The following is a 27,051-nucleotide window of genomic DNA, read 5'->3' as shown; positions in this document are numbered from 1 at the left end:
ATAAATGGTATGAACTTATAACTGCAAAACAGTAAAAGAATTCCAAAACTCCTGATGGTAACATTTCTATTTTAAGAACCTTAACCTAACATACTCACACGGTTCCTTGAGGACCCGGTAACAGGAGGTGAAGGACCAGCTTTACTCCTGGAATGCCCGATAACATGATGGTGCTGGTTTCCCCAATAGTTAGGAATGTTGAGTAGTTATACTATATTGCACAAGCTGAGCTGATAGAATAGATAGATAGATAAAAAGATAGTCTATAGAATTTAGGAAAACTGGAAAAAGCACTCCAAGAAAAAGAAGCTTCAGGAGCTAAAAGAGCCTCCTGACTCTTCCTTACAAGGTATTTTATAGGATCATGACACTATGTAATTCAGGCCCAATCTACTATACCCAAATCTTATTTCCATACCCTAAGAAATTTATGGGTATCCTTCTCCTATAGGTTAGTGGATTATGACACTTACTTTCTATTTATATTAATAAGGATTATCTCACTCCAAAACTGGCAATCTAGGCTCTCTTGGTGACCTCCAAGTTGTGGTGTACCCTGGGGTTACCAACCGGTTGTAGAGGCTGGATAAACCTGTTCAGTGATGTGGATAGTTCCTCCCTTTGGTTCCTCAAAGTTCAGGGATCATTCCTATCTGTGCCAAAGGTTACCAGCTTTTATGCTGACATATTCTTAACTGATTATACTTTTTGCTATATAGCGGATCTTACAGGCCAGTAGGCTACTTGCATTTCAGCATTTCAGCAAAACTTATTATTAGGAAACACATGCCTCAACACATCCTACATTTAAAGGAATTAATACTGATAACATATAAGAATGAAATGGATTAATTCAGAAAAAGAAACATATTATTTGATACGGCTGGATTAGTAGGATATAACAACTAGCAAAATAATCCTATGGGCTACAATGCAATATATCACCAAAGCAAAATGGTGGCGTTTTATACTCTCTTTTTACAGGTGCAAATAACTTCACAAGGAGCAAGGCAGTGGAGAGTGAAACCCTATCTATAAAATGTATTCAACAGTATTAAAATCTGAGAATCCCAGCTGCATAAAAGCAGTAACATATTTCAAAATAGGTAATTTTAAAATAGTTCCCATTTTTAGCTTATTCAACAGAATCACTTAAAACTTTCCAAAACATTTTATTTAGACCACTTTAGTAACATATGTGAGTTTGGGGTGGGAACAATAGACATAAGACCATCCACAAATAAAAATAAATATCTGTAACATACAACCAACAAAAAACAAACCCTAAACAGAAGGGAGAGAGCCAGAGAGTCCTTGATTTCCACTAGCAAATTTACTATTGATTTTTACATAGATGGTACTCAGATACTATGGCAATATACAGCAGTATGTGTCACATAGATGGATTCATTCAGCAAAGCATTACACATATGCTTAGGTATATGCTTTATTCCCATTAACTTCAATGGGACTTCAGCACATTAATTTTGCTGACATGGGGTGTTAGTGACAACAGCTTGTCCATTTACAATGACTTGCATGTTTGGGATATATGGAAGTTGAGACCTGTGTGCGTGGTGGGGAAGTCTGAGAAATTTCCATTCTAAACTAGTCATTCCCTAACTAATCATTCAATGGCTTCCCATCCCCTCAGGAAACGCAGTTTTCTCTCCTCTTCTGTATATTTTTTTTTTACTGAGTGTATTATGGCATTATTTACTTTGTTTTGCAGAGTAGAGACCTTGATGTGACTTTCCATCTGCCTGTCCTAAGTATTTTGAAAATAAACCATTGGTGGAGAAAACAAAAAACTGAGATGGGATAGATCATATAGATGGAATGTTAATTAATTATGTGTTATCAAGCTATCTTAGGCCCTGATCCTACAACTTGATAATAGCAGGGTGGATCTGTGACTTTAGTGGGGCTCTATTTGGGTGTAGGAAGTCACATGCATGATATAATTTGCAAGACCAGTGTGAACTTGCTCTTCCAAAACACTACCAAAAAAGGACTGCTTGGATGCTAGGGATATAGCAAAAATGGAAAATCATAGAATAATAGGACTGGAAGGGCCCTTGACAGGTCATCCAGTCCAGTCCCCTGCACTCATGGCAGGACTAAGTATTATCTAGACCACTGGTCAGTAACCGGTAGATCGTGATTGACTGGTCGATCCTGGAGCCTCTGCCAGTCTATAGCAATCTCCGGCCGCTAAAAGTCTGGCGGCACAGCAGGTCTAAGGCAGGCTCCCTGCCTGCCCTGGCCCCACGCCACTCCCAGAAGCGGCTGGCATGTCTCTGTGGCCATGTCTCAGTCCGCGCACTGCTGCTGCCCTTCCAAGTGGCGCTGACTCCGCAGCTCCCATTGACTGGGAACTGCAGCCAATGGGAGGTGTGGGGGTTGCAGCGGGTCTCTGTGTGCTACCCGTGTCTAAAAAAAGCAGATAAAGCACAGTATCTGCTAAAGGAAAAGGCATCTATCACATGTTGAAGAGTGACAGAAATAGTACAGTTTAGGAATATAAGAGAGAGAGAGAGAGAGAGAGAGATTAAATGAGTCCTTGAAACAGTCAGCAAAAGCTCTCTGTGCCCTAGTTTCCCCATCTGTACCATGGGGATAACAATACTGACCTGCGTTGTAATGCGCTTTGAGATCTACTGATGAAAAGCACTAAAAAAGTTAGGTATTATTTGCCGTGTTGTAGCTGTGTTGGTCCCAGAACATTAGAGAGGCAAGGTGTCTCTCAGATATTATTACTAATGAGCATATTTACATTGAGCTTTACAAAACATAGAATAAAACATATTTTTCCTTTATTAAAAAGTGTATCTTGCAGCAACAGAAAATACACTATAGTATTACTATTGTGAAATTATGTGTCTGGCCGAGGACCAGGACCCCACTGTGCTAGGCCCTATACAAACACAGAACAAAAAGACGTTCCCTGTCCCAAATAGTTTATATTACTGCAGAATACTTCAGTATTTTTTAAGAAACAAAGGCTGCTCCAAGAAACGGACAGTCTATAATACACATGCAGTGTTAAGCCACACACCACCAATCTTCATGGGATTCCAGCTGTTCTCACAGCTTGTCCCTTCTTTTAGAAAAGAAAAAATATATTTTATTGCCACCAGTTCTAACCCAAACAGCTTGCCCCCTATAGGGACCTCATGGTCAAGGAGCCACCAGGTGTGACCTGTGGGTCTATATGTCCCTAGGGCCAACTCTGCACACATCAAAAGTGGGAGGCCCTCGGAACCCTAAGTTAATACCAAGTCTCTCTGGAAGGTGCCGATCTGCAGCCACAGCTGTCCCCTCAGTGGGTGCGAGGGAGCACTCCCTCAACATTAGTGTGTGTGTATCATTTTAACCAGCTTTCACTCTCTTTATGCACACGGCGGATTAGCCTGCCTATGTCAGCAAGACATTTACAGGCCCCCTCAGCCGCTGTTTTTAAGTCGCCCCTTCAGGCTGATTGTCTCAATACTTTCTGACAGGTTTCAGAGTAGCAGCCGTGTTAGTCTGTATCCGCAAAAAGAACAGGAGTACTTGTGGCACCTTAGAGACTAACAAATTTATTAGAGCATAAGCTTTCGTGGACTACAGCCCACTTCTTCAGATGCATATAGAGTTTCACTGAAACTCTAAGGTGCCACAAGTACTCCTGTTCTTTTTGTCAATACTTTCTGTCACACACCAGTCCCATAAACTGCCCCGCCGAGCCCAGCTCCCCTCGCAGCTGGGGGGGGGGCATCATTTTAAGGCAGTTTTGACTCCTTGGAGGGGCGGTGTATCAAGGGGGAGGGGAGGGGAGCCGAGGCAGGGCAGGGTACCCCACTCCCTTAGCTGACGCTAGAAGAGACTGGCGCTGCGCTGCGCTGCGCCTCCCCCCCCCCGCAGACGGGTCTGGGCGGCTTGGGGAAGCCTTGCCGTGGCGGTGTGAGCAGTACGAGGGACTCTGAGCCGAGCGCTGCCGGGTGCACAGGCGGGGGCTGGGCTAGCGCGTCCCTGCCCAGCTCGGTTTCCATCCGGGTTGCAAGGAGGAGCCTCGCTCGCAGACCCGAGCATGATGCCGGCTGCTGGCGCGGGGGACCCCGAGGGCACCGCGGCTCCCGCTGAGGGGAACCCCGGGCTGGGAACGCCCGTGGCACGGGCGGGCCGTCACCCTGCAGCAGCCCAGGACAAGTTCTTCTTCATCAAAGGTGCAGGAGCCGGGGGGGGGGGGGGAGTAAAGGCCCCATAGCGGGGAAGGGGCGGACACGCTGCTGCTCTGCCCAGTCTCCACAAGGGGTGAAGATTCCCCCTTCTCCTAATCACAGCAATAGTGTGAGAAAGCCCCTTGTCTCCAGGGCAGACAGGCTGTGTCCCAGGACGGGCAGTGGGGCTGGCTGGGGTGCTACTGGTTACAGCCTTGGCTGTAACAGGAAGGTCCCAAGGATGCTGCTGCTTCTCCCCTCCCAGCTGAGCTGAGTGCCCCACTCCTTGCCCTTTGCCTCCTTGGGGGAGTTATGGGTTGCCGGAGGGGCTATCGCTGCTCTAGCAGGTGCCGTGGCTTCAACATCTTGGTACTGATAGCCTCTGTCCACCCACCCCCATCTCTGAAGGGTGGTTTCCCCTGCACTACTGTTGCCTCAGCCCCAGCCCCCCATTCCAGCCCCAAAGGAAGCAAGGGGACCATCCCTTTGGGTGGAACCTGCTTCTCCTGCAGCTTGCTCAGAGGGCAGCAAGAGAGTGCAAGCAGGTTTAGAAATGCTTCTGAAGCAACTGCACTTGTCACAAAGCCACCACTCTGTATTTGACCTCTCACACCTCCTCAGAGGAAACCTGCACAACAGCTTCAAAAGATGAGCCTGGGAGCTTAAATTCACACCTTTGCTAGACACTACAAAATATAGACTGAACAGACACACTGGATTTATGGCTCGTTATAACAACAATCTGTAACCCTCGTAATCAGCCTACGACTGGAGAGTTGCTAATGGGCCACTTCACCTTGAATGGTCCTTTGAAATATGTGTTAACTATTTATGCTAAACAATCTGTTCCATCTTATGTTTATCAATGAAATTTGAGTACATTTCCCAGACCGGAAGAAGAACTCTGTGTAGCTCAAAAGCTTGTCTCTCTCACCAACACATGTTGGTTCAATAAAAGATATTACCTCACCCACCCTGTCTCTTTGAAGCAACTGAAAGTTGCACTTCCCCTTCTCCCCAAGACCCACAGAAGCCCCTCAGCTACCACCATGGGTATAGAAATGGTGCTCCAGGCCACAACAGGGACAAAGCTGGAGAACAGCTGCTGAATGTGTCTTCAAATATGGGCAGATTTCCAACTGGCAATTTGAACTGATGAATGCTGCAAGAAGCCGAGTTAAGTCTCCCCCTTGAAGAAAGGGTGCAGCCATGGGATAAACAGCTCTTGAGATACCCATGCTGCTGTGGGGAGATATTATTCAGAGAGCACTGTAAAGGAGAAGGACCTTACCTGGGAAAGCCAGGAGTCTGCTTGGTTTTATCTGACTTTCCTATAGATGAATGCAGTGTAGTTGTAGTTGTGTCAATCCCAGAATATTAGAGAGACAAGGTGGGCGAGGTAATATCTTTTATTGGACCAACTTCTGTTGGTGAAAGAGACAAGCTTTTGAACCACACAGACCTGACCAGAAGAAGAGTTCTGAGTGGTTTGAAAACTTCTCTCTCTCAACAACAGAAGTTGCCTCACTCACCTTTCCGATAGATGATCAGTCTCTACATGGATTTACTGGCCATGTGCCCTTTCTCTTCACCAGGAGTGTGAAGTAGCAAATCAGAGTTTTAATTTGTTGATATAAACTAATAATTGATTTTTAAAGTATTATATTACAAAACATTCCTTGTCATTCACTAGATTAGAAAATGAGCAGTTTGACAGCTATTCCTTTCCCTTAGGCAGCTGCTGATAGATCTGCACTTCTGATTTTTTTTAAATGCTTGAACATTATTTTTTTCTAGGAAAGAAATCCATTATTTTAATTTCTTAAATTTTGTTGGCAGGTGGAATTTTTCTAGGTACTGTTGCTACTGCAGGAATGATAGCTGGTTTTGGTACAACACTTGCTATGGCTAAAAAGAAAAACCCCAGCTGGTTCAATAAGGTTTGTTTCTTTTAAAGTACTATACAACCAGGCAAAAGTAAAAATAAAATCTTTGCTTCATAGTGTATTATTGCATGCTCGTTTTGGCTATACTAATTGTTAAAGGTATAGTAGTTTTATAACCAGGAGGCCTGATTTTGCATCAATGAAGTCAATGAGAGCAGGAGTTAATTCTAAGTTAGGTGTGTGTTCCTTACTACTCTAGTGGCAGATCTGGGCTGGTTATAATAAAGCCCTATAAAAAGTTTATTCAGTCTGCTGTGATCATATTACTATAATCCAATGAAAAATATTAAATACATGTGTCACAGTTCAGGGCGACTACACCTGTATTCCCCCTCTATGGTCCATCAAGGGCACATATGCTAGGCTTCTGGCTCTCCAGCCATTGTCTCTCTTGGGTGGAGACATGCGTCTCTCACTTTTCTGACCAAGATATTTCCAGGCTGCACAGCTCCGTAATTATACTATAAATTCACCAGCAAAGTCAGACTGCCTAAGCAGACCTGTTTGCTTTCTCTTCAGAGACTAATAACAATGTTACTGCCAACAGTTGAGCTACCTCACAGCACTTTCTGTGCAAACTTATTTATTCTTAGGATAAAAGCATTAAAGAGAAAACATATTAAAAACAAAAAAGAACCTACATGTACGCTAATAAGCTTACCAGAGATCATCCCAACTCTAACATGGGTCCTGATAGGTGATTAGTCCTTCAAACCCCACAAAGGATTCTTGTCTATGGTCACAAGTTTATAACAGCCTCAGCACAGAACTAGCACACTCATGAAAAGTATACAATGTATACATTAGTCAGTATCCTAGAAAAGTTGCATACAGTCCTACAACTACACAAACAATTCTATTTTTAATACAATGGATCTTTAAACTTAAATCTTACTGAATTAAGTTAAATCTTATTATCTGGGATATTGCAGGAAATTGCCCTCTGTCACAAAATGATTGAAACACAAAGCTGTTAAACAATAAATTTGCCGTTTAAAGCCCTGATTCTGCAAACATGCAAATACTTTACTCATGTGAGTGGTCCCATTGACAAGTTCAAAGTTAAGCACACACATTTGCAAGATTACAACCTATATGATTAAATGAATATCATGTAGATAAATACACTGTCACAGATAAACCTAGTGTGTGAATGATCACTGTTATAAATAAATATGCAGAAAGCTGTTTTAGTAAGATTATACAGAGAAAAACATGGACATTCAAACTTAAACTCCATCTTTAATTTGTCCCGTGCCACCTAGGTATTACAACACATGGTATATGTACTGGTCTGTGACTCACATGTATGTAACACTTGCAATAAGATACATAAAAAATAGTGTTAGATCATTCAAAAAGTTTCTAAAAGGTATTCAAGTTGAGGACATTTAGTATGTATCATTAATGTAAGTAGAGAATTTTAAAATAAAGATTATGTAAATACATAATATTGACCTAGTAGAACATCTGTGCCATAAACATTTAGACCTAGAAACCTATAAATATTTTGCATTTTTAACTGCAAGGACAAACCTATGATGGGACTGTATGTGCAAATATATCTAATCTTGGAACAGAACACAACTATTCAAGAAGAGTTTTTCCTTAATCAGTTTTTCATTGAATGAGCATTTGTAAAATAAACACTTAAAATTGATCAAACACTAAACCTACTATAATATCTATTGCACCTAAGAGAGGCCTCATCCTCTAAATCCTTTTGATCTGACATACAAAATCATATGATTTTATTCTTTGTACTTTCCATTAAGTTTATAACAGCATTTATTCTGAAGCCTCAAAATCTCTTCTTTTGGAGGAGGGAATATCTGAGATCCATCCTTCATCTTGCAAAACCCTACTTTAGGCTGAGACATATCACTCTGTGGCTGTTCCATACTGATCCCATGTCGCCTCTAATACTAGAATATCTAGCAAAAAATGCAAACGCCATCTAATTTCAGGTAGGTGAACAGTAAGATGAAGCATACACATTTTTTTCTGTGAGTAATGTAATAATTCTTCTAAAGACAAACTAATAGAAAATAAATTATCAAAATCTAGATAATTTTAAATAAGAAAATAAACAGCAGGGTTCTTTTAGTAGCAGAAAACCAACAGGGATCAGTTTTTTAACATTCCATCCTCTCCAACAGTGAAAAACATTTTTACAGTTTAGCACAGTGGTGGGCAACCTGTGGCCCATGGGCCGCACATGGTTCGTCAGGGTAATCCACTGGTGGGCTGCGAGACAGTTGTTTACATTGACCACCCGCAGGCACGGCCGCCTGCAGATCCCAGTGGCCACGGTTCGCCGTTCCTGGCCAATGGGAGTAGCGGGAAGTGGCGGCCAGCACATCCCTGCAGCCTGTGCCACTTCCCACCACTCCCATTGGCCCGGAACGGCGAACCGCGGCCACTGGGAGGTGCGGGTGGCCATGTCTGCGGACGGTCAACATCAGCGAAATGTCTCACAGCCTGCCAGCGGATTACCCTGATGGGGGCTGCATGCAGCCCACAGGTCACAGGTTGCCCATCACTGGTTTAGCACAATTATTATTCTGTTCAGAAGAGCCTTGTGTTACTAGAATACTGGAAAAGGTGTGATGTAGGTGAGGATTAAGGTACACTGGGTGAGATTTTGGAAAAACTTGCAGAGTGCCTTCCTGCCTTATACCTGGCTTTGGCAAGTGCTAAAAGATTTTGATGAATATTAAATTTCACTGGATTTAAAAATAAACAAGTCAGTCTAGTTGTAGAATGTATTTATACGTTATTTTGTGGCAATATTGTATTTTCTATGGCCTATTTAGATTTGAAAATATACAAAGAATTATTTAGTCTAACAATGCCCAGATTTTTTAACCTTCAAAGCTGTCTGCAAAACTCATCTTTCTTTCTCAGCTTTTGGAGAGAGGAGGGTTTGAGGGATGTAAAGTTATAGTATTAGTTATTATGTTTTGTTTTGTTCTACTTAGAGTGTGTGAGTATAGTGTCGTTGGCTTTTTTACCTGTAATTATTTGTAATTAATGTTGAGACATTCAAGTTTTGCAAGATATGTAGAAACTAAGACAGTTGTCTCATTTTAAATCTATTAAGAAGTAGGCACACTGTATAATAATATAATTCCACAAATTATATAAATCCTGTTACAAATAGCACAGTTGGTTTCATTCTGACTGGCTATTATTTTTTACCATCTTGCAATGATGTTTTAAAACAACTTTTTCCTGGACATTATGTTAACACCATTTCAGACCTGTATGCTCTTCACTGGCTAACCTGCCCTACTACTCAATATGAAATTAATCTAGAGGACATTAAGATGACACTGAAGAGTAGTAGTAAGATTGGACGAGGCACCAAATGAAGTGAAGGATTTTCCTTTTTGGTTGAAACCTATATTTGCTGCTAGCCCTGCAACTGAATTAAAACAGTTTATCAGCAAACGTCAGTGTCTACCAAGAACTAGAACTTTAGAGAGCATAAAAAGGAAATGCTCCTTTTTGCCATGCTGACTGTGAGGATAGCTGGTGAACAGTTTCACAAGACTGAGGCTAGACTTTGAAAATGGTATAACTGTCAACAAAAGAACGGCTGAGGACAGGTCACCAGAACAGAAAAGTAGCTCTGTAGTAGCATTATTAATTTAATTTAGAATTGTATATTTTAGAGCCCTGAACATTATCGTTTGTAACAATACAACTTTTAAATGATATTGTACAAAAATAAAAGCATAACCATGAATAACTAGCTTTAAAGTTAAATGCAGTCATCATAGATGTAAAATGCATAGTTAAAATGAATAATGTATTTATGCTTACAAAAGTGAGAGACTAACAGCAGGGGTAAGAGCCAGGCATGATGCAGGAAAGGACTGCTGTAAATAAGTAAGTAAGTAAAATCCATTTATTCATGTCTGACTATTGGTGAGACCATAGCAGAATTTTCAGAAGCCTTCTCAATCCATCACTAGCTTTGAGCACTCAGCAGCTGACCTCCCAGTGATCTGCTGGACACCATCTATCCATCTCCTTGCTGGTCATGCCCTACTATGATGACCTGCCGCCATTCCTTACATGAGGACTAGGGCCCTACCAAATTCGTGGCCATGAAAAACATGTCACAGACCATGAAATCTGGTCTTCCACTGTGAAATCAGGTCTTTTGTGTGCTTTTACCCTATACTATACAGATTTCACGGGGCAGACCAGCATTTCTCAAATTGGGGATTCTGACCCAAAAGGAGTTGCAGGGGGGGTTACAAGATTATTTTAGGGGGCTCATGGTAATACCAGCTTAGTTCTGCGCTGACTTCAGAACTGGGTGGCCGGAGAGCGGCACCTGATGGCTGGAGAGTGGTGGCTAGTGGCCTGGGGCCCAGCTCTGAAGGCAGCGCCCCGCCAGCAGCAGCGCAGAAATAAGGATGGCAACACCATACCATGCCATCCTTACCTCTGCGCTGCTGATGGCGGCGGCTCTGCCTTCAGAGATGGGGTCCTGGCCAGCAGCCGCCGCTCTCCAGCTGTTCAGCTATGAAGGCAGCACTGCCGCCAGCAGCAGTGCAGAAGTAAGAGTAGTAGTACTGCAACCTCCCCTACAATATCTTTGCAACCCCTCCCCCCCAACTCCTTTTTGGGGCAGGACCCCTATAGTTACAACACTGAAATTTCAGATTTAAATAGCTGAAATCATGAAATTCATGATTTTTAAAATCCTATGACTGTGAAATTGACCAAAATGGACTGTGAATTTGTAGCACCCTAATGATGACCTTCTCGAGGTTATTTCCATCTTTATGCCTGACGTGACCACAGTACACAAGTTTGCACCTTTCGATTAGGAAAGTACAAGGCAAGGCCCCAATCCTGCAGATACTTATGTAAATGCTTAGCTTCACTCCCATGCATTGTAATAGGAATCAGTGTAACTACTCAAGAGAGTAAAGTTAAGCATGTATGGAGTATCTGCAGGACAAGCTTTGATAATGTACCTTAATTCTGACTTGCAACACCCAAAGGCAGAAACTGCCAATTAAAAGATTTTTTAAAAATAAAATCCAGTGCCATTAAATGACAAACTCGTAATTTCTTTTTTTTGTGATTTAGGCTCCAATCCTACAAAGATTTGTGCATGTGCTTAACTTTACTCACAGTGGGGTCAATCATGCCAGGTGCTGAGAACTCTGGCCCCAATCCAGCAAAGCAGTGAGCATGTGCTTAACTTTAAGTACCTTGAAGGCAGTGGGGCTTCTTTGCAGACATAGAAAGCTGCTCACATGGAGACAATTGCAAGTTTGGGGCCTTTGTCCCTAATACATTTGAAAAAGGTACCTTCAACTCCAGTCTACTTCGCTCTCCCTCAATCCCGCCCCCCCAAAAGTAGAGATTTGGAACATATATTTTGGAATCAAGTCAGCTAATTCTGTTCCATATTTTCCTGGCCTGTTTTTAAAAAGTGTTTTAGCAGTTTATTTTTGTATTCAGAGAGGTTTTTTCAAACCTTGGAGCTGTGATGAAGAGAAACCAATGTGTACTGACAGTAAGTAACAAACGTGTGAGTAAAACCCCATTTACTTAAAAGAGCAACACATAGCTATTTCTATGTTTTAATTAATGAAACATTTTTTCTATGCTATTGCATTGTGGTCTCAGAAGCGTTTCTCCTAGCAATTCATTCATCACTTCTCTTGAGGATTTAAATAGCTTGCCTGAACATCTTATGACAAAGATTTCTGTAAACACAATTTACTTGGATACTTACTACCCCAGAGGAGTCAGCTTGTGACTGAACTCTCTTGAACTACTGCCAATAAAGCCAGATCAGTTTCTTTCATTATCACTTTTTCTGGTGCAATGAAGCATTTAAATAGAATTCATTTTTGCCAGCCGTTTCCACAAATAACACTTGTGTCTCCCACTTAAAGATTCAATGAAGTGGATATTTTTTGTGCATGGTTTGTCATGTTCAAAAGTAGAGAAATTCTCAGATTTTATATTATATTTGAAATATTTAGATAGGAAAAATGTCAGACAAAGAAAAGTTATAGAATTTCTAAAAGTAACAGAATCATTGTTATGAACATTCATTAGCTACTGTACCAAGATCATAGGATTTTTATATAAAGGACTTAGTCTGAATAATCATCACTGTAGTTTGTGTCTTTGTGCATATATATATATATGCATATACACAATGCATGTATACTTGCATGCCACTCTGATTTTAAACGATATGCGCCCATAATTCTAAGGTGAGAACTGAGCCAACAGTGTTTGAGTTGCCCTTAGTCTAATAACCTTTTGTTAATGGCTTCTACTCTTGAATTAGATTAGGCTATGTAAAGAGCCAGATTGCTATTGAATATATCCTTTGTGAACATATACTTCAGCTGGATAACCATGCTCAGAACTAAATCTTAGAAATTTAAAAAGTGAATGAAAATGGTTAATGTTTATGATTGTCTTTGGGATTATTTAAATATATAGTTGTTTGATGATTCAAAGTTGAATGAAAAGTTTTTGATCCTATTCCAAAGTCCAGTAGATATTGGAAGTGGTGGGCACTCTACATATGCTAAAATAGATAGAAATGCAATGCAGGAGGGCAAATAGCAGGATCTATATTAAAATTTTCAGGAAGATTATTTAAAGATGACCTGCAAAAGGAAAATCTTGGGTTCGTGCACTTGGTTTTTTGCACTTTTTTATGATGTATAATAAAGGCTTAACTAGTGGGTAGGGTGGGGTCAATTTAGATATTTTTTCTGCTGATTTACATTAGAAATATCAGTAAGTGTAAAATCTTGTCTTCTCTGATTTTGCTGGAGGTGACATTGGAGAGCTAAAGAACTGGTGTGGGAGTTTTCTTAACTTTAGGGTAAGGGTAAGGATGTTGATCTTTTAGCAATGAGATCTTTTCTCACAGCTGTTTGGCACATGTTTGAGTTAAATAGGTATTAATGAAAATAAACAAAAACCTAGAATTTCTAAAGTTTGTGACTAAAACTCCTTCTCTCAACTGCTCAAGGTTTATTTTACCGGTAATTATGAAGACATCATCCTAGTTCATCATATCATCCATCACCATCAAGAGATTTAGAAAGCATTCCAGGAAAAACAGGATAGATAAGACAGGAATTTGTAACAAACTTTTTTAGGGAAAAAAATAAAACCATCACATACTCTCAGGTCTTCTGTATATATCATACAAGATCATAAACCTAATCTTTTTCCATGGCAGGTCACCTTTGAAAAGCAAAAATCCAAGAGCTATAAATGCTTTAAACAAGTTCGGAAATCAAGCTAATCCCGATACTTAGTTTTAACTACATATTTCTCTTCGCTATTAGAATATCTGAAAAAACCTGTTCTTTAAATTCTCTTGCAAATGAATTTTCTCTGTCAGGATTTCATATTTTTGATTAAATAATTTTGCAAATGAACCTATTTTTTTGTATGTTTACACTTCTAATGACTATTTGTTACCTTTGTACAGAAGTTTCATGCTCTTTAAAAATAAAATGGCAATTTTTGTTATACTCCCAGAATTTTACCTACCAGCATACTGTTTCCATGGAGAAGGCCTCACCTTGAGGATTCATTCCTTCCGTTTTTAATCAGTTCTTCCAGAATTCTGAGTACAAAACAAAATTACTGTTAAACAATTTTAAATAGTGTGCGCAGATACCGGTTTACTTTATTGTGCAGGTTTGAATCTTAATATTTCTTGAATAGTTTTCTTTAATTTAAGGGCTAATTTACATACAGCAATATGTTCTTTGTCTTCTGTCCTGCAAGCACTTATGTATGTGCTTAACAGTCCCATTGGGTTCAGAAGAAAAACTCATGTATATATATTTAAGCACATAAAAGTGTTTCTAGAATCGGGGCCTGAATGGGAGCATTTTCAGGGTAGTAAACTTTGGCACTTACCAAGGTTTATCATGACCTTTTTATGTGGTCTGACCAAGAATTTTGCCTCATATTATAGTTAGCATACTAAAGTTTTAGGGTCCAATCCTGCAGTCCTTACCTGAACCTAAGTAGTTCCAATGAAGTCAGTCTGAGTTTTACTTTTTCCCAGGGGTGCTCCACCTTGCCCCCAAGGTCCCGCCCTCTTCCTGCCCAACTCTGCCGCCTCCCCCGAAGCCCCACCCTCATTCTGCCTCTTCCCACCCCTGCTCTGCTCCCTACCTGAGGCCCCTGCCCGTTGCTGGCTGCTCTACGCCCTCCCCCAAGTCCCTCCATGAGCCGCCAAAGAGCTGTGGCTAGTGAGTGCTGAGCACCCACTATTTTTTTCTATGGGTGCTCCAGCCCCATAGCACCCAGGGAGTTTGTGCCTATGGTTACCACATTGCAGTGGTATCTGGTTTACTGCAGTTACATTCTGTAGGTTACACGTATTCTACAGGAATTAAGTACACTTAATCAGATATCACAGTGTGATAACTAGGTAAATGTTGACTGTTCAGTGTAAACCGTACTATGTACTCCTATATTAGTAATAATACATTAATATTAGGTCAGCACCCAGAGTCCTCAAATCACAACAGGGAACCTGTTTGGCTCAGCATGAAATGATTTTTCCAGAGAAAGATTTCTGTGTTATTAGGTTTGTCAACCCTGATGTATCGGAATTTTGACAAATGGTTAAATGGTTAAAATGACTCAGCATGACCCAGTACGGAGGCTGAACAGGATTCTACATTTGCCTGTCAATGGATTCTTTGGAGAAATGAGATCCAAGCAGTGCCAGACAACATTAGTTGTTGTTTTTTTGTTTGTTTTTTAAAAGCCCATTTTCAGAACTCCTTCAGGTTATGCTCCTCTCCCCGCATCCTCACATTAGTCCCACTCTTTCTGAGGTACCTGCTCCACATGGGGCTGAAAGTCATCAGGGCCCTGCTGTTTCTCCAGCTTTCTCTGCTGTTACCCAGGGGGCCAGCGTAGAGGTCTGCAGAGATGAGTTTTAGAGCATTATTACACTCTGACTCCTAGTGATCTGGGGCTGTGAAGGTGTTTCTGGGCCCTTCTGTTTTTCCTGATTCCTACTCAGTTACTGCATCTTCTGCCCCCAACCAGTCAGTCAGTCATCCCCACATGGCAGCTGACATTAGGGTTGAGATAGCAAGTGTGCTACCCACATGTGCTATTGACAACTGCTAGGACTGTCAATAGCATATGTCTCCTTCCTGGAGGATTAAGAGCAACTAATCCTGAGGAATTTTGTGGAGGGTTTCACCCCAGCTCTGTGGGAATTTGGGGGGACAGGAAGGGATTCAACTAACACCCTTGTTCTACCCTCTGGTGCTACTGTCAAATGCTGTTGAGTCTTTAGTTCAATAGTAGAGTTTGCTAAAGAGACAAATGCCTAGAGCTGATTTTTTTCTTAGCTTAGATATTTTAAAATCCTTGTGTTACTGAATCTTGAACTTTTTAATCTTGATTCTAGGGTATTACTGCCACAGCTGCACTACCAGAGAATGGTTCATCGCTGGCCTTACGAGCCTTGGGGTGGGGTTCGCTGTATGCCTGGTGTGGAGTTGGGCTGATCAGTTTTGCCATCTGGAAGGCTTTGGGAGTTCACAGTGTGAGTACCACACATCATTTCCTCACAGATTGTGATCTAGGTGTGGAATGTCTTTCGTGGGTCCTCCGCACCACTTGAGCCCTACAGAGTGCCATCTGCAGGGGTGTATGCTAAGGGAGAATGGCTGCTCAGCCTCTGTGCACCAGAAAGCTGGGGCTTCATATTAGCCACAAATAGGCTGTTTTGGAAGGGGCTGTTGTGGGTGATATAGGAGAGAATAACTATTTATACCGTACTTGTATGAACCAGTATTCCAGAGCCTTCACATAGGGTCACTATTCCAGCCATAAGACTAGAATAGTAGCCACAATTTTTCTCTGTGTTAGGGGGTGTGAATTCCAAGCTATCCCTTGCTTAGCTCCCCATACAGTCTGAGTTTTGCCTTTAGCACCATCTGTTTATTTTCAGCACCCCTTCAGGCATGAGATGTCCAAGTTTTCCATTAGTACTTCAGCAATATAAGAGCCATCTGTTTTTCTTTCAGATATCAATTTCCTCACTGGTGTCTTTCTGTAGAGAGTAAGGGGACAGTGGATGGCGGTTTCATGTGAAATAGAAGGAGGGGGAATCTTGTGAAGTCATCAGTCAGGGCCAAGGAGCTAGGGAAACATCCTTATACCACAAGGAGTTCAAGCTATCTTCAACACAGAGGTGTTTATGCTCCAGTGCCACATAGTATTGAATATGAACCGTAAAGATCATACAAGCATTTCATTTTGTCCCTGGTAGTGGGACATGCCATCAGGGCTCCCTGTGACTGCAGGTTTGGTGGAGCTGTCTGCTTCCCAAGCTGGAATGTTAATGAATAGATCGTTTTCTTGGCTTCTTTAACAAACTACATAAATCTCCATAGCCAGCAAGAACTTCCCTCTTAGTTCCCCAAATGAAAAAAACAAAAACATACTCCAGCCTGACATTTTCTTTATTAAGCAACACCCCTATCTCCACTCCTTCCTCTGGCCCCACTGTGAATTACCTCATAACCCTTCTACTAGTAAGTCATGTGTGTCATGGCCCTACTTCCCCTGGCATTTTTCCTAGAAGAACATTTGGCTCCAACATATAGTGTTCTACACACACACTCACAATATTCTTAATAGGAACAAGTGAAGGGAGGCAGAGCCTTCAGTTAGGACATGAGACAAATGCAAAGCAATTTTGTTTAAACTCAGACACTTTATCAGGCTGCAGTGGGGTACAATGGGGGAAAGAGGATGGGGACATCCAATTATCTCCTTTACATGCTGAGCTGCAGCACGTCACTCAGCAGCCAAAATGGTGCTTTCCACAGTATATTGCTGATTCTTATTTCCATTCTGTCAAAGCACTTCTGGCAGTGCCAAAGGATGGTGGGATTTGTCTCTAGTCAGTAATTTCTGATAATTCTGTTTTATTGAGCTTAGTTTGTATTTCCCTGAGAAGTACAGATCTACGCTGACACTGGCTCAATATCCAACCTACCCACCACTGATGTATATTGTTCTGTTAGCTTTTTTAAATCTTCAGATCTTAGAGAAATTGGCATATCCCATATCTGATAATGTGGATTAGCACGGATTATTGAGTGGGTATCACCCACATGCTCAGGGTCTGACTGATCATCAGGGGTCAGGAAGGAATTTTCCCCCAGGTCAGATTTGCAGAGACCTTAGGGGTTTTTTGCCTTCCTCTGCAGCAAGGGGCACGGGTCACTTGCTGGTTTGAACTAGAGCAAATGGTTGATCCCCTGTAACATGAAGTCTTTAAATCAAGATTTGAAGACTTCAGTAACTCAGCCAGAGGTTATGGGCCTACAAGAGGAGTGAGTGGGTGAGGTTCAGTGACCTGCAATATGTAGGAGATCAGACTAGATGATCATGATTGTGCCTTCCTGCATTAAAGTCTGAGTCTTTTGCACAATCAAAAATTGCTATTTTATACTAACTACTGTCATGTATTTGTTTCTCCTCTCCTGATCTTATCATGCACCTACTGAACTGTAAATGTTTAAAGTATCTACAAGTACAAAACCCAAAGTATACTGTAAATGAAAAGTTTTCTAACTGAACAAAAAATTTCCTCTGAATACAAGTAGTATTTCTGAGGCAAGTCATCTTTTTGTATTGTTGCTGGTGTTTTTTTGGCTAGCCCTTTAACATAATACACAGAAGCAAGGTTGAATATCAAAATAGCATCATCTAGAGTTTAGAAATTAGTTTCCAGAGATAGCTCCCAAGTGTCCCAAGAGCTATCTCTGGGAACTCACATTGTAACATTGCTATCATTCCCTTAGTTCTAGTTTTGCACGTGTTAGACATAATCATTTTGACCAGGAGTTGCTGATATTTTTTTTTTCACTGTATCCAGGGAAACAAGTGCATGCTTTTTGGAAAGTTATCAATTGCTATCATGTGAGCAGAGGTACAGACCTACAAAATGGTCTGTTAAAAATATGTTAGCTTGTTTAACATATAATTGTGGAATGATGAAGTACCAGGCAAAAATCAACTTTAATTAATAGAAATGTTGTCTACTAACAGTTACTTTTAAGAGTGAACTTACATTCCTTTGCACATAAAACTATTAAAGCTACAATAGCGATTATAGTTTGTACCCCGAGGTCAACATTTTCAAATCTGGGTGCCTAAGGTTAGATTCCTACATGCATACTTAGGCACCTAAATAAAAATGTACCTTCAGCTCCCATTGGCTTCAGTAATAACTGTGACACTCAGACGTTAAGGCTTATGGACTGCATTGATCTGGCCTTGATAGCAATGTACCTGCCATAAACCTATTCTAATTCTTTCGTGCAAAAATATGTGGAGGGAAGTGGCGAGCATCTCATGCAACTTGTCTACCGCGTGCCTGGAAATAAAGCGCTGCAGCGGGACTGGGATCCCCCAGGACCTGCTGTCATAATAGCATGAGTGGGATAAAAATGCAACAAACAATGTGGGAGTGGGTGAGAGTGGGTATTGCATGGCGGAATGGGAGTGGCATTAAAAAAAACTACCCCGTGCTGGGCTCTACCTGGAAGTATAAAATTAAAAACAACGTAGGATGTTACAATTTAAGAGCTATTTAAGGGTTAACAGAGGTGGATAAAGGAAAGGAGACTCAGTGATAGGCTTTTATAAGAGCAATGAAACTTGAGTTGTCCTGACAGAATTGGTATAATTAAGGGTAGAAATGATGCCAGCAGTTATTGTGATCTATTATAGTGCACAGCTATGAAGGCAGAAGCATTTATTAGACTGGGTTGTTATATTTAATTGTCAAACATCCAGGTTGCACTTACTTCCATGCAAAACAAAATCTTCCCTAGGAGACTTCAGAAGAGTAAGAGCATACTTGTCTAACAATCACCTTCTAAGGATAATGCCGTCTAACCACAGAACTGGAGAGAACATCTCTGATGTGTTTGCATTGTGTATTGCACCACAGCTACATCTGCTGGCAGGAGATAAAATAAGCACACTTAAAATGACATTTCACAAACATTTTAGTTTTACTTGCTGGGATTCTTTTTGTATGTTTACACAAAAAGACATTTCACAGACCTTGACCTTTAGTATTTTTGTGTTTTCTAGTGATTTATTTTATCAAGCATTGTAGTAATGGTAGGATAATACTAGTATTGACAAGTGGTCTGTATTCCTTGAATAACTGCCAAAGAAACTTGATCGTCACTTTCAGCATCTTTGCTAGTTCAGTACTGTTTCTTCTGAACATGTTGCCAGATGTATTGAATTGTGTGATGGGTGCAGGTGTCTGTTATGGTCAGGTTTATGATCATTTAATGCATTCATCACCTACAGAAAGTCAGAATTTAAATGAATGAAAAATCTAGCACATTTACTTCTAATGCATTTTATACTATAACTTTTCCAATAATTTGTTTTCATTAATGTGTTCATGTGGTTCAGAAGCAGCTGCAAAGCATTTGTGGTGATGTTTCTTCACTGGCTTCAAAACAATTAAAGCCAGCACCTATTCTGGATGTTATATCCTTAAGCCTCCAATAACAAGACTGTATACCACCGCAACTTGTGCCTGCTGTAGGAGCAACCACAGAATAGTTATTGTCTGTTTCTAATATTGCAACTGTATGCTGGTGCCCTAGTCACCAGCTGGGGACAGACAGTCAGCCATGCCCATCTTAGGTTTTTGTCCCTTTCTTTAGGGCTCTGTTTATTGTCTTCACACAGAAAGAAAGATAAGTGTGCGCAAAGTATCACAAACAGTCTGGTTGGGAGTTCAAACTGGGATCCTCTGGCCTCCGGTAGTTACCAGCTAGGACCCTTTCCAACCCTTGGAGCCTCCACAGGGCTTGCCTGCCTGCAGTCTCCTGCTCTGGTTACCAGAGTGTATCTTCTCTCCTGGTTTCCCCCCCTTCCCCCCAGTCCTCCATGGAGCTGAACTCTCCTTTATATTATCTAGCTGAAAGTGTGGGCCAATCATGACGTGCTGACCTGGGCTGCCTTCCATATAGTGATTCAAAAGAAGAGAAGCCCATAGAAGACTGCGGGACTTCTCTGATCGCAAACCACAGATAGGGTAACATCTTATCCAAGTTCCGGGACACAATAGTTACAAATTTTCATAGCATTCCTTTTAACGTGCAGTTAAACCTTTCTATCAATCCGTCTGTTTCCAGGGGGTAGAAAGAGGTTCTTACCGAGTGGACCTTCAGAAGGGCCCTTTCCTCCTGCATTAGCCATAATGTGAAGGCCATGCCCCAATATGTCAGGATGATTCTTAGGCTCCTACCCAGGAGAATACTTTCAGTAACTGTTGCCTGTGTGGTTGCAGAGCGCAAGGCCACGGCCTCCAGGTACTGGGTGGTGTACTCTCCAGTTACTAAAATAAATCAACATTCACTTGAACTCTGTTCTAGGAGTCCTACAAGGCCTATCCCAACCCACTCTAATGGGGTGCCCACTAGTGGCCAAGGAATTGAGGGGCCCCTATGAGCCAGTCTGTGGCCCACTAATTGGAATTCTGGGCAGGATGCATAATAATCCTTGCTATCTTGGTAAATGCCCCACCAAAAGAACCAGGCCAGGATCCTTTCCCTGGTTTTGTCCACCCTCCCAAGTGGCAGGCTCAAGGTATATCATAAGCTAGTTTTAATATCTGGTTCCAGTATGGCCTGGGAACTAGGCTCTACGGGCTCCAGTCTGTTTGTCTTGGGTCACCTTTATCAGGCGATCCCCCTCTAGTTCAAAAAGGGAGTCCTGAACAGGGCCAACCAGTACCCCATTCGCTCTAGTCGGTCACCATATAACAGTCTGAACACTGCATCCTCCCTCTGTCCCTGAATGAAGTTTTCTCCCTGGTTCAAGCCTGGCAGGTCTTCCCCTGTTGTTGGGTCTGCCTTTTCTGGTGGGTGAACCCCAGGGGAGCCCAAATTACAGTGCACTCCAGTGTCCTTCCCTAATCTCTTCCCCTTGGGCCCCGAGGGCTTCCCTTCTGGCTTGACGCCATTCCCAGTGTGACTTGGGCCTTAGATCAAACAGCATAGGGTCAGAAAAGGGAAGGACTTCCTCTAGACTATAGTCCGACTGGGCACCAAGAGTGGGTTCTGATCCTGCTTTAATCACTGCCCTCAAAATACTGGCTTCAGGGCCCCAGACTCACACCACCATAGGCTAGGGCAGGTGCTGAGCTGCAGCCATACTCAAGTCAGCTTCTTGGGCCCCCCGGTCAATTTAACACTGATTGTGGGGTAAAGCATGACAATCCCTGAACGTAGCCCATATACACCCATTCTGCACCCCATAGAGCCCCAGAAGCTACAAACTGCTCTTGTACAAATGTCTGTCCCGAGCCAGAATCCAGTAGGCCCAGCACTGTGGTTCTCTCTATTGTGATTGGCCCACCATACCCCTTCAGGCCCCAGGGTTCCTCCAGGAATTTTAAAGCACAGGCATGGGTCTAGTCACACTTCATCTAGGGACTGTCTTTATACCCATGGCCTTCCTGATCCCAGGTAAAGCTAGCTAGGAGACATCCCCTTGGGAGAGCACAAACATATCCCATAGCCTACTGATCTGCTTGAAGGGGGTCTTGCAGCCTGTGCCCATCCTCTTATAGACTGTGAGGCAGTGGAGTTGGGCTTCTTGGGCTTTTTTGTCAGCTCAGTCTAATTTTGCTTCCAGAAAGTGTTCCGTGAGGCGGATTGCCTTTTCTACACACATGAGCAGGATGCCTTGTAGCCGGCCAGCAGGCTCTTGCAGAGCTGTTCTAAGGTTACCAACTCCACTATTTACATTAGGGAGTGCTCCTCTGCTTTTAACCGACAAGTGCTAAAACCATGGCACCGCTGTACCATCATCCTAGGGTGAAAGTCTGGGGAAAACAGTTTCTGTCTAAATCGCTGGTGATACCCTTCTTCACTGAGCTGTAAGTGATCTAATATGGCAGCCTTGAGCGTCCCATAATCTTTTGCTGCAGACACACCTACAATCCACACGCTACTTGTGCCCCTCCAGTTCGATAGGGTGCTAGCCACGCTTTCCAGGGCCACAGTGGGTATTTTTTACACTGCAGTTAAAAACCCGTGGCTGGCCCATGCCAACTGACTCACGCTCACAGGGCTCAGCCTAACGGACTGTTAATTGCAGTGTATACGTTCAGGCTCAGGCTCGAGCTCTAGGACTCTGCAAAGTGGGAGGGTCCCGGAGTTCGGGCTGCAGCCAGAGCCCAAACATCTACACCACAATTAAACAGCCCCTTAGCCCAGCCCCTTAGCTCAACTCAGCTGGCACAAGCCAGCTGTGGGTGTCTAATTGCCGTGTAGACATATCATGATAGGCCTTAGTCACCCACTCAAAGGTTTCTAGGAAGACCTCCGGGTCATCTTCTGGTCCCATCTTAGTGAGGGCTCCTCCCTCCCACATTGGCAACCATGGCCCTGCACCAATCTGTGGAGCCTGGGAGCAGGGCCGGCTCCAGGCACCAGCGCAGCAAGCTGGTGCTTGGGGCGGCCCAAGGAAGGGGGCGGCACGTCCGGGTCTTCGGCAATTTAGCGGCAGGTCCCTCAGTCCCTCTCGGAGGGAAGGACCGGCCGCCGAAGAATGAAGCGGCGCGGTAGAGCTGCTGCCAAAGTGCCGCTGATTGCGGCTTTTTCCCCCCCCCCCCCCCGCTTTCCTTCGCCGCTTGGGGCGGCAAAAAAGCTGGAGCCGGCCCTGCCTGGGAGTCCCAATCCAGAAGTCTGAGCACGGATGGCTGCTGATCCTCCTGCTGCTTCTCCTCTCTTTGTAACTGCTGCTGTAACCATTGCTGTGCTAGGATCAGTTGCAGCTCCTGGTGTTGCTATTGCTGCTCTCCCAACCATTTCCCAAGAGTTGCAGGATCCACATTTTTCCATGGCCAATGGCAAGCTATGCCCATGTTCTCCACCAGTGCTCTAGCTATCATTTGGGGATAGATTGTTAGCCACACCCAGCTTAGGTTTCTATCACTTTCTTCAGAGCTCTGTTTGTTGGCTTCACAAAGAGTATAAAAAGTAACACAAACAACACCTTGGTTAGGGGGTTCAGACGGGGGACATCTGGCCGCCAGTAGCTGCCGCTGGGCCCTTTCCAATCCCAGGGGCCCTACAGCTACTGCGGCCTCCTGCTCTGGTTACCAGAGTGTAATCTCTCTCTTGGTTCCCCCTCGGAGCTGAGTTCTCCTTTATATTGTCCAGCTGAGAGTAAGGGGCAATCATGAGATGCTGATCAGCTGTATCACCTGATTCAGAGCACCTGTTTGCTGGGCTTCTCTATGGGGCAGGGTTGGCTGCTCCCTGTCCCCCAACCCTGCCTCTGGGCTATTAAAGGAGCAGATCGGGTTTTGGATTAGGCTCCAGGTGCATTGCAACCGAAGATCTTCTTTCTCAAGGTTAAATATATATTTTGCAGAATAGTGCAGAAAAAAAACCTGTATTCCACCTTAAAACAATTTAATTTCCGCCTACTTCCATGCTCAAAAAACAGTCAGAACACAGAATTCCTGTAAATTTCATCAGGAATTTTTAGATGAAGTGTTTTTTTCATCAGAAAATGCTGGTTTGTCAAAACTTTTAGTGAGAAAGGGTCAATTTAGATGAATTTCCTGTTTCAACATTTTTAAGGGAGGGGGGGAGTTTTGAAGTTGTCAAAATGTTGCGTTTTGACATTTTCTAAATTAAAAGTTAAGTTTTTCAGTTCTAAATGACTTTCTTAATTAAATGTATAGTAAAAAAAAAGTCAAAATTGAAGCTGAACATTTTGAAATTAAGATGAAGTGTTTTGATTGACTTGAACTGAATTGTTTTTTTGTAGTTTGCAAAAGTTTTAGAGATTTTTTTCATCCTGATTCAGGATTCTGTGCTGATTGAGCTGCAAGCACCCATGGGCCGTGGGTTGAGAACCACTGGATAGCATCATGCACACCACATAGCTCCTAGCCCTCTTTAAAGGCTGGTATAGACAGGGACTTGTTTTGAAGAGGAAATAATTTCCTCTCATTTTGAGGAGGTCCTCCAGGACCCATCCTTCCAGTCAAGCATGCTACTTACTCCATTCTCCTCGCTCCTGCCGCCCTGGAAAGCTTGCTTGACTCACAAAGTCTGACTCCCATGTGGCAGACTGCCAGGCTGCCCCATTTAAACTTCCTCTTATACTGTACTCAACATAAATACTTAACCGGAAATATTAATATGGTGACAATTGAGTAGAATGATTATGTTCAAGCAGAGATTATTACATCAAAAGAGAGCTCTGTCACATAAGAGTCCTTGTGTCTTGAGTCAGCATATGGAGCAAAGAACATTTTTTATATGTAATTGTAAGCTAATTCCAAGCACTATCATGAATCAGTTATTCTAAGTGAACATATGTGATGACGACAACTCTATTAGCTTTAATTCTAGTTCCCTTAGAATTATAATAGCTACAATATGTCAACAGCACAAATCACTTAAAAAATGTGTAATAGTTTAGCAGTTTTCTAGCAGTTATGGTTGAGTTGTGGTCACATATTTTAAACTAGAGGTAATATGCAATACATTTTTGTTTTATTTAAACGTGCAGCTATAGCATTTGGCAACTATCAAAACATACCTTTGAATGCCTATTTTCTACCACCAGCTGATTATGGTTCTTCTTCTAAAGCCAGAACAATGCCCCCAGCATTTGTAGAGCTGAAATGTACAACAATTAACAGTCAAGATAAACTGAGTCATAAAAGTCCTTTTGCTTGTGCTGCCTTCAATAAATCAGTTTTTTATCACCTCAGAAATAGAGATGTTCTTTTTCTCCTAGGAAAAAGGCAAGGATGATTCATGAAGGATATTTGTGGTGTCTTTTTTTTCTTGTTGCTTACACATCTGTTGTATGGGAAGCAGGGAAAATTCTGGGGAGAATCACATGGTAATTCGTGACTAATGTAGTTATTAACTAGACTTTGTCATCTTTGTGACAACTTCTAACACACTCTTCTGTTTTTCATTTATCTTAACCTTTAGAAAATGTTAACAGTACAAAACCACTGCACAGCTGTGTACATACAGCTAAAATAATTAAAACACAAAAGACATGTATGCCATCATTTGTTAGTGAGGGCACTTCCACAGATTTGCTGTGTGGCCTTGGGTAGGTGATTTAACCTCTGTATCTCCATTTAACCATCTGTAGAACAGCAATAATATTTTCCCTCTTTAGGGGGTTAGGTGTTTAGTTTAATTATAGAAGACCTAATTGAAAAGTACATGTAAATACAAAGTAAAAGTAGCTTTAAATATGGATAAACTTCAAAAAGGAAATAAATGCAAAGAGACGGGATCTCAAAGAAAGCATCTCTTGGGTATTCATAAGGCTACATCTACACTACAAACTAGGGGTGTGATTCACCTTTACATATACTCACGCTAGCTTGCTGAGAGTAGTATGAGTATAAATAGCAGTGTAGCCACGGCAGCATCGGTAGTAGCAGCAGAGGCAGCCACACTGCTATTTATACTCATGCTAGTTCGCTGAGAGCTAGCATGAGTATATATACATGTGCAGGGGAATCACACCCCAACCTCATAGTGTAGATGTAGACTAAATTGCACTAAGATTTATAGATCTGAACCAAGCACAAGCATGTTTTACGATAAGGGCTGAATTTTGATGATAAATGAACAATTGCTGTTATCAAAGCAGTGAATTATTTACATTTATTCAGATTCTTAATTTTTTACATTTTTATGTTAGAAAATGGTGAATGATGAAGTTTTTATTTACTAGAATTAATGTTTTTACTTGTGATTTGTGTCAAGCTGAATTTGGATAGCAATTCAAATTCAATAAAAATGCACAAAAACAGCACTTATTTTTTAAATTAAATCTACTTTAAATGTGCTGGATACATAAGAAAAATATTTATCAAAATGTGCATCAAAATATGTTTTGGATTTCAAACTGATTTATTAAACAAAGGAAGTTATATTATCTGTAGTTAGTGCATTAAAGTGATGGTTTCTGGTCACCATCTCTTTCATCTTATACCTAGTTTTTATACATAGTTTGGAAGAGGAAAACCAGCTTTTCTGCTTTTTCAACTGCCAGTTGATTTCTTGACTTTGACTGTACTATTCATTATTCACTGAATTATTTGAATAAAATGAATTGAAGAAAATATTCTTTCTGTACGTGCAAAAGAGGCTGATTTAGTGCTTCAGCAAACTCTATGCAGGTGTTTAGCAGTGACTTCCACCAGTTAAGCGGTTTGACATTCTTTAAAACTTAGCAGCAAACGTGTATTACTTGATATTTTTTGTATTTAAGTGATTTTAATAGATTATAACATTAGGCTTTAACATACATTGTAAATGTCATATTTAATTTTAAATAGGTTTGTGTTTAAAAAATAAAACTGTATTTAATTAAAAGTTTTAAAAATCAATTTTTAAAAAAATCATCGATTTTTATCTACCCTGGATAGAAGATAAAAATCTAATCCTTCCAAGCTTTTCTGTTGGTAAATGTTGGTAAACATTGATTCTTCCATATACATGCAACCCAATGAAAAAATATTTTAATTGATAATCCAAATTTACAGATAGGCAAAGTAAAAAAAATGAATTAGACTTGTGAATGAACAGTAAAAACAGGTATGATTTGTTGATTTGAAGATATTTACTTGGTATATTTTGACATGCGATGTTGACAATTAGTGTTTTAATAGTTTATAACTTTTTGACTCTCAATATCTACTGTCATTTAATAATTTTCTGACATCCCCCAGTAACTTCCCACAACTGTGAAAATGCAAATAGACAAAAATCTAAAAAAATGCTTAAAATAAAGCACTGATA

At 41.6% G+C, this 27,051-nt stretch overlaps 1 protein-coding gene across 6 annotated transcripts in view; it reads left to right on the top strand.

Moving 5' to 3' along the window:
* The first annotated feature begins 4,017 nt into the window (after positions 1 to 4,017).
* The window catches only part of TMEM242 (transmembrane protein 242), a 45,172-nt gene continuing 22,138 nt past the window's right edge, over positions 4,018 to 27,051 (top strand). For all 6 annotated transcript variants that reach the window (XR_006173997.2, XM_042848281.2, XM_005301438.4 and 3 more), the window contains exons 1-3: positions 4,018 to 4,208; positions 6,042 to 6,142; positions 15,606 to 15,743. Coding sequence is in view for 5 of the 6 variants with exons in the window: in XM_042848281.2 (XP_042704215.2) it covers positions 4,073 to 4,208; positions 6,042 to 6,142; positions 15,606 to 15,743 (375 nt within the window). In the remaining variant the exon portion in view is untranslated. The remainder of the gene's footprint in view (positions 4,209 to 6,041; positions 6,143 to 15,605; positions 15,744 to 27,051) is intronic.

Source organism: Chrysemys picta, chromosome 3 (genome assembly GCF_011386835.1).
Source record: "Chrysemys picta bellii isolate R12L10 chromosome 3, ASM1138683v2, whole genome shotgun sequence".
In the NCBI taxonomy this organism is placed as follows: domain Eukaryota; kingdom Metazoa; phylum Chordata; order Testudines; family Emydidae; genus Chrysemys; species Chrysemys picta.
Note: the sequence above shows the minus strand (reverse complement) of the source record. Positions and strands in the feature narration are given on the sequence as shown.